At 49.8% G+C, this 12918-nt stretch overlaps 2 protein-coding genes across 4 annotated transcripts; one reads left to right on the top strand and one right to left on the bottom strand.

Annotated features, from left to right (window-relative positions):
- Positions 1–5435: 5435 nt before the first annotated feature.
- Positions 5436–10861, bottom strand: EIF1AD (eukaryotic translation initiation factor 1A domain containing). 2 transcript variants are annotated; one of them, XM_046017287.1, is made up of 6 exons: positions 10669–10861; positions 9266–9442; positions 9011–9119; positions 8802–8910; positions 8583–8630; positions 5436–7883 (listed from the first exon to the last, which is right to left on the bottom strand). In XM_046017287.1, the coding sequence occupies exons 2-6, from the start codon at positions 9350–9352 to the stop codon at positions 7739–7741; spliced, it is 498 nt and encodes a 165-aa protein (XP_045873243.1). In that variant the 5' UTR covers positions 9353–9442; positions 10669–10861; the 3' UTR covers positions 5436–7738. The 2 variants fall into 2 exon arrangements, with proteins under 2 accessions (XP_045873243.1, XP_045873242.1); XM_046017286.1 differs by having other exon boundaries at positions 5438–7883; positions 10492–10861.
- Positions 10862–11033: 172 nt separating this feature from the next.
- On the top strand, positions 11034–12662 carry BANF1 (BAF nuclear assembly factor 1). Of its 2 annotated transcripts, none has more exons than XM_046017288.1 (3): positions 11034–11169; positions 11766–11903; positions 12153–12662. In XM_046017288.1, exons 2-3 carry the CDS (start codon positions 11781–11783, stop codon positions 12297–12299), a joined length of 270 nt encoding a protein of 89 aa, XP_045873244.1. In that variant the 5' UTR covers positions 11034–11169; positions 11766–11780; the 3' UTR covers positions 12300–12662. The 2 variants fall into 2 exon arrangements, with proteins under 2 accessions (XP_045873244.1, XP_045873245.1); XM_046017289.1 differs by lacking the exon at positions 11034–11169 and adding an exon at positions 11371–11449.
- Positions 12663–12918: the final 256 nt, after the last annotated feature.

Genomic DNA, 12918 nt, shown 5'->3' with positions numbered 1-12918 from the left:
AACTCCACCATGCGCTGCAACGTGGATGAACCCTGAAGACATTATGCTCAGTGAAATAAGCTGGTCACGAAAGGAGATTGTTTGCACATAAATGTGAGTGTATTTAACATTAAATACACTAAAAAGTGGTTACGGTGGGAATCTTGTTTCCCTCAATAAAAAAATCACTCAATACAATACTCAATTTAAAAAAATAGCAACTAAATACAAATACACATAGAGCTGCATCAAAGAACATTTTGGCCTTAAATGGTAAGGCTGTCCCACAAAGGAAAAATAGTACCTTCCGAGAAAAATGATCTAGGGGACCCCTGGGTGGCTCATGTCCGTGAAGCAGCTGACTTCAGCTTGGGTCATGATTCCAGAGTCCTGGGATCGAGCCCCGCGTTGGGTTCCTTGCTCAGCGGGGAGCCTGCTTCTCCCTCTGTCTGCTGCTCCCCATACTTGTGCTTACACACACTCTCTCTCTCTGGTAAATAAACAAACAAATAAATGAATAAATAAAATCTTTAAAAAAAGAAAAATGGTCTAGAAGCCATCTCTTTAGCGAGGCGATCAAAATCAGCGTCACCAATAAGTAGCCGTTCTTCTTTCCGCGCTCTACGATATGCAAAGAAGCACATAACTGTTCTGGGCGACTTTTGCCAAAATTGTTTGACCCAGATCTAAGTATGCAAAAACGACCACACCAATCCAAATGAGGGACTTTTTTTTTTTTTTTTAAAGATTTTATTTATTTATTTGACAGAGAGAGATCACAAGTAGATAAAGAGGCAGGCAGAGAGAGTGAGAGGGAAGCAGGCTCCCTGCCGAGCAGAGAGCCCGATGCGGGACTCGATCCCAGGACCCTGAGATCATGACCCGAGCCGAAGGCAGTGGCTTAAACCACTGAGCCACCCAGGCGCCCCAAATGAGGGACATTTTTATAAGATAACTCACCTGCTCTTGTTTAAAAAGCCCATTTAATGGGAAAAGAAAAAAAAAACCCATTAAGGTTTCTGTTCTAAATTAAAAGAGGTTAAAGAAAAAAAAAAAAAAGAGGTTAAAGAGATGTGACCACTCCACGTGCAAACCACGTGTGTTGCGCGCAGTGAGAGACAAAGTGGCAAATGTGACAGAGTGGTGGCCCCACCAAAGGGCACAGTTCTGGGCGCCTGGTGGCTCGGTGGGTTAAGCCTCTGCCTTCGGCTCAGGTCATGATCCCAGAGTCCTGGGATCGAGCCCCGCATCCGGCTCTCTGCTCAGCGGGGAGCCTGCTTCCCCCTCTCTCTCTGCCTGCCTCTCTGCCTGCTTGTGATCTCTGTCTGTCAAATAAATAAATAAATAATCTTCCCCAAAAAAGGCACACAGTTCTTTCAGCTTTGCTTTAGGCTGGCGTGGGGGAGGAGGTAAAGCCAGAGTGTCCAGCCTCTAAGGGTGAGAATAAGAGCCACAGAATGAACCCAAGCAAGCGTGAGGGCAGGGGAACTACGTAAAAATCCACAACACAGGGGCACCTGGGTGGCTCAGTGGGTTAAGCCTCTGCCTTCAGCTCAGGTCATGATCTCAGGGTCCTGGGATCGAGTCCCGCATCGGGCTCTCTGCTCGGCGGAGAGCCTGCTTCCTCCTCTCTCTCTGCCTGCCTCTCTGCTTACTCGTGATCTCTGTCAAATAAATAAATAAATTAAAAAAAAAAAAATCCACAACACAGAAACAAGTGAACAGTGAGGAAGACAGACGACAAGACGCTGGCGTTCTCAAGACCGACAGAGAAGTGTCTACGAAGACTGACAGGACTCAAAGGAGAAAGTGTAATCATATCAGATATAAAAAGAAGACAGTCAGGGCGCCTGGGTGGCTCAGTGGGTTAAGCCGCTGCCTTCAGCTCAGGTCATGATCTCGGGGTCCTGGGATCGAGTCCCGCATCGGGCTCTCTGCTCGGCGGAGAGCCTGCTTCCCTTCCTCTCTCTCTGCCTGCCTCTCTTGTGATTTCTCTCTGTCAAACAAATAAATAAAATCTTTAAAAAAAAAAAAAAAAGACAGTCAAGATGACAAAAAAGGCAATTCTGCAAATTACTCCATGCAATAAACTTCAAAACACAGATAAAATGAGGAAATAGGAAAATACTTTTCCTTGGAAGTATCAAGAACAGAAACCCGAACAATCTGTTGTCAACAAAAATCTAGAGTTAAAAAGTCTTCCCACCCAGGGCGCCTGGGTGGCTCGTTGGCTTGAGCAGCTGACTCTTGATTTCAGCTCAGGTCCTGATCTCAGGGTCAGGAGATGGAGCCCCACGTCGGCTCTGAGTGTGGAGCCTGCTTAGGATTCTCTCTCTCTCCCTCTGTCCCTCCCCTGCAAGTGCTCTCTCTCTCTCAAGAAAGTATATTTAAAAAAACTTTCCCACCCACCCTAAAGATGCCAGGCACAGTTGGTTTTACAGCAAGTTTTACCAAAAAATTTGGAAATGCAAAATTCCAATCTGGTACAAACGCTTGTAACGAAAATAGAGACAGAACACTCTAACTCATCTTTTAAGATGGGCATAACCTTGATCTAAGAAGGGCAGCACGGGAAAGAAAAAAACTTAAACCATCTCACTTATGAGGCTGAACGCCAAAATGCTCCCAAATACCCAGCAATACATTAAGAAACAGATCATGCCTCTTTTATTCCAGGAATGCAAGGATGTTTTATGGTGAGAAACCGTCAAGGTCTCTTACCACATTTACAGTTTCAAGGAGAAAAAACACGTGGCTATCTCAGACTGCCCTGTGTGCTCCTTGGTCCATGTACCTGCGTGGCTGGATGATGAGGGAGGAAGCAGGCGGGAGGCTCTGATGGGAAATGCCTGCTGTAAGGTTGGTGATGCACGTGCAGAACCCGAAGGGCCACAAGTCCCAAACCTAACTGCGGGAGTTGTCAGTACTGTTAGGCGACCAATCATCCAGCTGGCCATGACATGGGCGAAAGGGCTCTTAGAACACTCAGCTCTGGGACACTTGGGTGGCTCGGTCATTAAGTGTCTGCCTTCAGCTCAGATCATGATCCCAGGGTCCTGGTATCGAGCCCCACACTGGGCTCCCCGCTTGGCAGGAAGGCTGCCTCTCCCTGTCCCACTCCCCCTGCTTATGTTCCCTCTCTCACTGTGTCTCTGTCAAATAAATAAATAAAATCTTTAAAAAAACTTTTTTCTAAAAAAAAAAAAAAAAAGAATGCTCAGCTCACTTGGGGACATCTGTTCACTCGTGATTGGAATCTGCCACTAAGCTGGGAGGAGAGAAGTGGAATTCAGCTTCAGAGAATGACCAACAGGAGGACGCTGGGGAACACAAGTACTCTCCCTCCACCGGGATTCTTAGCTACAACCCACAGGAGCTAAATGGCTGGTAAGAGATGGAGAAGTGGAGATGAAAAGGTTTGGGGAGGGGAAATAGGGGCTCTTGGGTATTTTGCACAATCACTGAGGGCTAGAGAAAACCCTGGCCTACAGATGTAAGGCCAAAAAAATCACAGCTCCCCATAACCAAGCGGGTAACAGTCAAAGGAGTACTTAGAGGAAAATTTGTAGCCATAAACATGTAAGAAAACAAGACTGAAATGAAACATGCAGCTCAATAAGGTAGAAGAAATGAGCAAACAAACCCAAAGAAACAGAAGGAACAACTAGTAACGTAAGCGGACATCTTGCAGAGAAAATAAGGTACACAAAATGGAGGACAAATGTTTGTTGGTTTTATCTGCCCTCCCCTGTTGTCCCCTCATTCTGGTAAGAAAACCGCTCTATTCCCCAGGAAGCACGTGTTGTACGTATGGATCAGGCTTGGCTCATTTGCCTCTCACCCCATCCTCCCTATTCAGCCCACAGCGCTTGCTCAGGAGAGGGCCAGTGACCCAAGATGACCCAGTGGTCTTCCATGACATACAAAGATGCTAACGAAAGAACTTTTTGCCTATAAGGACTGAGGGTTACCTGAAGCTTCCTGCAGAAGACGATGGCAGGGAGCCCGAGATTGGCCCACCTAGCAAAGTGGAGATCATCCAAGAAACAAAGGAGAGGGAGCCCAGGTGAAATCATGGTTCTAGATCAGCTCTGCCCACAGCTGTTCTCTTAAGACTTCTGGTCAATGAGCCCTCGTTTGCTTCTGCTCGTTCAGAGTTAGATTTTGTCGCTTACAACTAAGAAAGTCCCAAATAATACAAATACTGTGTATACCCTTTTGCCTGAAGATGCTTAAATGCAGATGAAATCTATCTACAGAAAAATATAAAATGCCAAAACGGGCTCAAGATAGAGAAACCGAATGGACAAAAGGCCACAGAATTAAAAGACAGGCAAGTATCTACCCCTTAAAAAGGAATCAAACACAGATGTTTTTATAAGTAAAGCCTACCAAACTTTGAAGCAACACGTAACTCCTGTTCTGCAAATTTATTTGAGGACAAAGAAAAAAGATTAATTGTCCCCCAAGTCCATTCTACAAGGCTAGCATAAGACTGTTACCAAATTGGGACAGGGAGATCATCAAAATAAGTGAAATAGTCCCAGGAATAAATATAAAAATCCTAAAGAAACAAACTCTAAAAACTAAGTGGGGTTTATGTGAGATTGCAAGGATGGCTCAATGCAAGGAAGTCTGTCCACAGAAAGAACCACAATAATAAAACAAAGTCTTTCAAATATTTCAATAGGCCTCAAAAATCCATCACTATTAAATAAAAGGGAAATCCTTCAGTAAACTAAGAATAGAAGGAAACATTTTTAGCCCTAAGGAAAGTTATCTACTGGGCTCCTAAGGCAAGAGTTTTGTTACGACTCCTGAGAACAGTTCCCACAGGAAGAAAAATGAGGGTGCCACCCAACATTATACTGAAGGCCTTGGCCTCCATAATCCCTAAAAAGAAACAAGGATAAAGGATAAAGCTACCACCAGTGGGACAGGATTGGACGGCCCAGAAAGCCAAGAGAATCAACTGAAAAACTATGAGCACAAAAGAATTCCATTAGAGGGCGCCTGGTAGCTCAGTCTGTTCAGTGTCTGCCTTCGGCTTACTCAGGCCATGATCCCAAGGTCCTGGGATGGAGACCCATAAGCATCAGACTCCCCGCTCAGCAGTCGGTCTGCTTCTCCCTCTTCCTCTGCCCCAACCCCCGCCTTGTGCTCTCTTGCTCTGTCAAATAAATGATAAAATATTTCTTAAAATTTTCATTAGATCGGGGTGCCTGGGTGGCTCATTGGGTTAAAGCCTCTGCCTTGGGCTCAGGTCATGACCTCAGGGTCCTGGGATAGAGCCCCACATCGGGCTCTCTGCTCAGCAGGGAGCCTGCTTCCCTTTCTCTCTCTCTGCCTGCCTCTCTGCCTACTTGTGATCTGTCTAATAAATAAAATCTAAAAAAAAAAAAATTATTAGATTAGCTTAGGTAAAAAAAAAAAAGACAGCTTTCCTAAATGCCAGTAACAGTCAGAGATGTAATTTCAAAAGATCTCATTCATAACAACAAATAACTCTAAAAATTCCCAGTACTAAATCGAACCAGAAAGACCTATATGAAAATAGCCTTACAAAACCACATACACACTCCGTTTCCAGACAGGAAAATTCAAAACTGTTAAGATAGCATTTTTCTCCACATCAAGCTCTCAGATTTAAAACCCTGCCAATAAAAATCTTAACAGGCTTCTTAAATGGAAATGGACAAGGTCCTTCTAGAGTTCTTGTGTAAGAAAAAATACAGAATTTTCAAGGAACAGTGGGGCAGGGTGAAATGAGCTCTGAGATTACGAGTCATGCCATAAAACATGGTATATGCACTTACATCAACAGAACAGATGAGGAACTCCAGAGAGACCCACATGTACGCAAGAATTTAGTTTATTTTAAAAAGGTGTTTTAAATCTGTAAAGAAAGGCTCATTCAATAGATGGCACAGAGATAAATGACTACCCCTTTAGAAAAAAAAATTTGCTTCCCATAAAAAATAAATTTCAGACAAGTTAGATTCATGTACACATTCTTAACTCATCTGAAGTTTTCTGTATATATACACATACACACAAATATAGAGACATGTATACGTTTAAAGCTATACTAAGCTAATAGGAGGGAAAGTGACCAAGAAGCAGATAAATGAAGCCGTAGCTGGAAAGGATGCACGACCAGTGACAAGTCCTTCAGACTGTGTTTCAGATGGGAGAGTCCACAGCACCTCTGATGCTGAAAGATTCAGTAGAGAGGAAGGGAAAAAACAAAACGCGCATGAACTCCTTAAGCGAGCAGACAGACATACTCCAAAGCACAAGAGGAAAGGTTTAAGTCCCACTGGGTTACACGGGGAAGTTAAAGACAAGACAACCCATAAGCACATTTGTAGGCTTGGTAACGAGCAGGTGAGAGTTCCCTCCAATGGCTACAATTTCTTAACGAAGTGTGTGGTCAACGCCTCACAGGGGGAGGCAGAACTGGTAGACAACATACAAGCTGTGAAATAGGACATCCCAGAGATCTGCAGACAGTGCTCAGTGTCCACCTGAGGTTTTAATTATGAATTTAGGTTGGCTCTTTTCTCGAGCAGTTACTTGAGCACAGGCCCAGATGTGAACAGCTGCGTTGGCCAGGGTTAGTCTTACTGGATAAGTAACAGGTGAGGGAAACTGAGGGAGTGGAGGGTGTGGATGGAATCCATGTTGCGCAAGGAGGGAAGGGAAGATAGGACAGTAATGGGAAGAATGTGTGTGGTGGGTGGGTGGGGGGATGTTGCCGCGCGGATGAAGATTCAGAGGAGGTAGTCACAGAGGAGGTAGTCGAGCAAGTAAGCCAGAAAGCCAGGAGGCGGTGACTGCAGATACTTGAATTCAAAAGGGGCTGCAGTTCCTATCAATGGCGGGAGGGCAGGGAGTGACTAATGAGGTAGGCAGCAGCCTGGAGAGGAAGACAAGGAACTAGGGGGCCATGGTGTTGAGCGGGCCCATCCATGGGATGGAGAAAATGCCAGCAGAAGCAGGGCTGGAAGACTGGAAGCCAGGAGATAAACTGTTCAGGGTGTGAACAGGGATTAGAAGATCAATGCCAACAACGAAGAGAGTGTATATAACCAGTGGTAAAGGCTTCAAAGGAGTGGGATGAGGTGGTTTGCAGGACAGCTGCGGAGTAACAGTCAGAGCAGCCTCAAAGAGGCCACCGAGCAGAGGATGTACGCAGCAGTATGGAGGCGGCGCACCCGCAGACAGTGAGCAGAAAGCCAGGAAAAGCAGCTTACCAGGTGCTATGAAATTTGCCCTGAGTGTCTCTCAGAGGCAGGGGCACTAGGTCCTAGAGCCCTAGAGCTGTGTTCCTGAACGCCTGAGTCAGTATTAATTACCAGCAAGCAACACAGGTGGACTGTTCTGAGTTACTGTTAAATGCACCAAGAAGGCACAGCACAGGGCCCGGCGCTTCCTGACAGCCCAGTGAGAGAGAGAATCTAGGAAAGGTTCCAGCCATTCCCATTTCCTGCTCGTTTAGGACCTGCACCTGAGGGACCCGCCAAAGAGCAGTTTTTCACTTCACCACGAGTCCCTCCTCCCTCTAGAGAGCCACTCAGACACCGGCACAAGTCATCACCCACCGGGGGTTTAATTCTCCTTGAGCAAAAGGTCAGTTCAGAGAGGGGTCCTGCCTTGTCCCCCATCCTGGGGGGAAGATCTGCAGAGCACCCTGAGAATGTCCAAGCTCAGAGGAGCCAAGAACTAGTCTCTGAGCAAGAGAAGTGGACCCAGGGACTCAGGCCGCCTCCTCCTCTTCGCTCTCCTCCTCGCTCTCGTGATACTGTCTGCGGTTGGTGTTAACGAAGAGGTCGGAATCGTCTTCAGAGCTGGACTCTTCTCCTGAGGACTGTGGCTCTGCTGGGAGTTCTGGCTGAGTCTGTCTGCACAGGGGAAAAGGGACAGGGTGACCCAACGCCTTCTAGGAAAACTAGATCTGCAATCAAGGAGCCCCACAAAAAGGAAGACCACATGGTCAAGAAAGACTGACTAAAGACCACCTCCCGGGGCACCTGGGTGGCCCAGTGGGTTAAAGCCTCTGCCTCCGGCTCAGGTCGTGGTCCCAGGGTTCTGGGATCGAGCCCCGCATCGGGCTCTCTGCTCAGCGGGGAGCCTGCTTCCCTTCCTCTCTCTGTCCTTGTCTCTCTACCTACTTGTGATCTCTGTCAAATAAACAAACAAAATCTTTAAAGACTACCTCCCACCTCACCTCAGTAGTCTGCGAAAACCACTGGCTTTAATAATAAGCATTCTACAACCACAAGCTACACTCAGGGCACTCATACCACATACCAAGTATTATACTAAGTAATTTTACAAGCATTAACTCCTTTAATCCTCACAAAGCTCCCACTTTATAGAAGACCAAATCCAGGCTTAAGAGATCAAGTGACCTACTTAAAATCATTCGCTTACAAGAGGCAATACCATGACCTCAACCCGGGACATGTGACTTCCAAGCCGTACTCCCAACCACATACTTAGGAGCATCTACCAGGGCCTCCACATGGGAAGAATGTTTCTATTTCCCCCTCAAGGCGCCAAGGCCTGAACCCCCATTTTTTTGTCCTAAGCCTTCTCACCTGTTCCTGTTGTTGTGTTTCTCAGCCACTTCTGAGAAGGCCTCAGGCCTGCGCCAAGAGAAGAGCCAGGGTCAGAAAGGAGAGAAAACTCGACCAGCAAAAAACCTGTTTCGAGCTGTCCCTGCCTAGGATGCCATGACCTTCCCTCCTCCAATTCCACAGCTAGGAAATTAGTCTCCCCAGAAATGAGACAGTCAATGACCAAAAGAACTACCCTACCAGAGCCCTTCCTTCTGCAGAGAGCGCACATGGTCTTTGCAGAGCACAAAGGAGATCTCAGCCTTCACTTTTTCTCCCTCTTCAATCGGGTCAACAATGAGGAAGTCCCCTGCAGGTAAGAAAGAAGAAAAAACACAGCAGATCCCGCTTGCAGTGGGGAAGGCCAAGCCGACAGGAAGCAGCTGTCTCCTCCGGGCTGCCTCTCTCACCTCTCTTGATCCAGATGTTCTTCCGGTACTTGGAGGGCATGCTCACCAGGAAGCGCTGCCCCTGGGCCGTCTCCACCTCATGCAGATTGTTCCCGGGGGTCCTGAGCACCTGCTCCAGGAGAGACCCAGAACTCATGAGCCTCGTCGCTTAGCTCAAATATTCAGTGGGCTGTGCGGCACCCTACCCCCATCCTAGGGGCCCAAGGGGACTAGAAGGAGGGGGAGGTAGGGCAGCGTGTGCCCCATGCCACTCACCCTCACGATCTGCTGCTGGTCAGAGGGCACCACGTGCTCCCCCAGCACCTCTTTCACCACATGCTTCCTCTTGGTGGCCTGAGACATGCTGGGTCCTGACGCAGGGGTTGAGGGATGCAGAGACCGTCAGCTCCTCCTCCTGAGTTTCGTGGATGGAAGTTCAAACCCGGGACTGTTCTGAAGATGGAGAGAGACCTTTTACTGAGAAGTGACTGTGTCCTGGCTAAGAACGTGAGCTCGAAAACCCAATTACTAGGATTCAAATCCTACCCTGGCTATTTCCTAGCTCTTCAACTTCTCTAGCTTCGGAGAAAAATAACAGCTGACTCCCATCACTGTTAGTAGAATAAAATAATGCAAACTAAGCACTTAATACGGCCCACGGCACATAAAAACAACTCCTGTTAGGGGCGCCTGGGTGGCTCGGTCGGTTAAGCTTGTGCATTCCGCTCAGGTCATGATTCCAGGGTCCTGGGATGGAGCCCCGCACCAGCCTCCCTGCTCAGTGGGGAGTCGGCTGCTCCTTCTCCCTCTGCCCCTCCCCCTGCTTGTGCACTCTCTCTCAAATAAATAAATAAAATCTTTTAAAAACCCCTCACGTTGTAAGTATTGACATAATCACAGAAACTAAACACGTGTTCTGCAGAAGTCATTCTGGCAACCGTTGGGGAAGGAATGTGCGATAAACAGTATCTTCCTCGCACGTTGGTACATCGTACGTGTTGCACAGCCGCACAGCGCAGATGCTGTTTTTGTTTTGTTTTGTTTAAACACTACAGCCGGAAGCCACTTAGGAGACGCAGGGTGGTGTCCCTGCCAAGAACGAGTTAACAAAAGGTCTGCCGCGCCGGCTAGATTCCTGCCGCGGGTACTGAGGAGACAAGGACTGGTACCACCCAGGCAGACAGTTTCCCAAAGCAAACTCCTCAGCGTCAGCTCTAGCTGCCGTCCCCTGCCCTCCTCCCCATGCTGGAGGAGAGACGCTCAGAGAGAGACCCACGGGGGCGCCTGGGTGGCTCCGTCGTGAAGCGGCTGCCTTCAGCTCAGGTCATGATTCCAGGGTGCTGGGATCCAGCCCAGCGTCGGGCTCCCTGCTCAGCGGGGAGCCTGCTTCTCCCTCTCCCCTAGCTTGTGTTCCCGCTCTCACGGTGTCTCTGTCAAATAAGTAATCTTTAAAAAAAAAAAAAAACTGCTTAAAAGAAAAAGAGAGAGAGACCCACACTTACTCTCTCGCCGTCGTCTCCCACGGGCACTGCCCGAACGACCTCGTTCTCCAGGCTGGACACTGAGAATCTCGCCCACGACTCACTTCGCAGCTGAGTCAACGAGGGCACAGAAAAGGGCCGGCGATCACGACACTGGCGTGGACGTAGACTCAAGTCCCCCGCGCCTCCGACTCCTACCTGACTCCTCCAAGCCCGGTGACGACGAGGACGACAGGAGCCCTCCTGAGTCGGACGCTTCCGAGCACCGTACTTCCGGTACTATACCGGAAGCCTATCGGCCACCCTCCCCTGCCTTGTCCGTCCCTCAAACTCTTCCCCCCGGCCCGGTCGGCCAATGCTAAGTTCTAGAGTTCCCGATGCCGCCCAGCGAGCAATGGAGTTTTCTCGAAGGCCTCAGCTCCTTGAGAACGGATATGCTGCCCGAGAAGCGAGACCTTAAAAGGCAGCCGGGCTTCCCGCGAGACGACCCGAAAGTGGTGCTCACGGAGGGCGCCGTTGAGGTCGGGGGCGCCTCATCTCGATGGCTCTGTGCGGCTAGAAGTGCCCAACTCGGAATTTTTTTAAAGGCGGCTCGTGAGGCGACCCGGAAGCGGAAGTGGAAGAAAGTTCTAGTGTGTTGAGGTATCGCTGGGAGCAGCCGGGTGGCGGGAGGAGCCGTTACAGAAGCCGGAGCTGCTGGTGAGCGCTCCCCGCGGAGCAGGCCCCGAGCTGGAGGCAGGAGGGGGCGCGGGGAGGAGGGGAGGTGAGGGACCTCGGCGCCGTAGAGGGCCAGACGATGCGCCTTCGGAGAGGGCCCCGGCCGCCGTGCGGGGAGAGGGCGGGGCGCGGCGCGGCTGCGCGTGGAGAGGGCGGGGAGATGGGCGGGGCCGGCGGGCGGGGCTGGGCGGGAGCCCGAGCGATGACCCCGAGGGGCTGAAGGAGCGGATTTACGCTCTCCCCGGCCCGCGCTTTCTGAGCGGTGCGTGCGGGCGAGCGGGGCCGAGAGACCCATCGTTTGCTTTTCAGGCCGGGGAGCCGCTCTAGGAGGGCTCAGTGCCTTCTTAGCCAGCCAAGGTCACCGAGAGAGTGACAGTTTCAGGGAGGACCCAGAACCATTCTTTTGCGTAGCCGGGCGGAAAGGCTCTTCTTGGACTTCAGTTCTCACGTCCGTGAACTGATGAGAATTGAGTTAGCAGCCATAATGGCTGGTTTCGCTTTCTCATAACAAAACATTGCCCTGGTCCCTTGGGAGTTCCCGGTTTTCAGCCCTAACTACCTTTTCTTGGGATTCCCAGATCCAGCTGGTCAAGATGACAACCTCCCAAAAGCACCGAGACTTCGTGGCAGAGCCCATGGGGGAAAAGCCAGTGGGGAGCCTGGCTGGGATTGGTGAAGTCTTGGGCAAGAAGCTGGAGGAAAGGGGCTTTGACAAGGTGTGGGCCAGCCGCATGCACCTGGGAAGGGCTGGGGGGTGGCGGACTACAGTATTTCCTGGTGCTTTGGGGGTGAGGAAAGCGAGAGTAGCTGTTGGGGGTGGCCACTGACGTGTGATCTGAAGGGACAGCCACAGCCTCCCCTCCTTCTAGGCTCATGTGCTTTGAATGCCACAGAGTGGCCTTCTCATTCTCTCTTGGTCCCACAGAGCACTCAGCAGCCCGCCCTTTACTTTGCCTGTTTTGCAGGCCTATGTGGTCCTTGGCCAGTTTCTGGTGCTAAAGAAAGATGAAGATCTCTTCCGGGAATGGCTGAAGGACACATGCGGTGCCAATGCCAAGCAGTCCCGGGACTGCTTTGGGTGCCTTCGAGAATGGTGCGACGCCTTTTTGTGAGGCTCTCTTGGGGGAGTCCCCAGCCCCTAACCCCAGCATCGAGTCTCCAGAGTTTGCAGCCGCGTGGGGACTCCTCCCCTGTCCTCTACAAAGGAAGAGATTGCTGTTGTCGTACTCACTTTTGATGTACTTCAAGGTCTTTTGGGAGTTCTCTCCCCCACCATTTCAACTTTTTTGCATGCATCTCCCTTCTCCTTCCCCTGCTAGTTTCATGTCAATAATTATCGGCTTTTCTGAGTGGATTCCTGGCCCTTCCCTCACCCCCACCCCTACTGGTCTGTTTTATGCTATTTGGCTCCTTTTTTGGCAGAATAGTCACTGTCCTTGTAAAGTTTTTTAAATCAATAAAGTCAGTGGCCTTCATGATTGGGCTTTAGGTGTTGAAAAGGGGGTGGGCTGGGACTTCCCCCAGGGACTGACCAGGTCTGCCACACACCTTATCAGCACAGATCGAAACTGGCAGCTTCCTTCCCGCTCTGGAGGGCAGCCACCCTAGCCACGTGGGCCTCAGGCAGGTGCCTTGGAGTATCCCTTAGTAATCTGGCAGAGAGCGTGGGTTGTCCCCTTCTGGGATCTGGGTGGGCTGTGATGTTCCAGATGTCAGCTGAGTCAACAGCTG

This window comes from Meles meles, chromosome 8, assembly GCF_922984935.1.
Source record: "Meles meles chromosome 8, mMelMel3.1 paternal haplotype, whole genome shotgun sequence".
In the NCBI taxonomy this organism is placed as follows: domain Eukaryota; kingdom Metazoa; phylum Chordata; class Mammalia; order Carnivora; family Mustelidae; genus Meles; species Meles meles.
The sequence above is the reverse complement of the archived record's forward strand: the minus strand, read 5'-3'. Positions and strand labels throughout refer to the sequence as shown.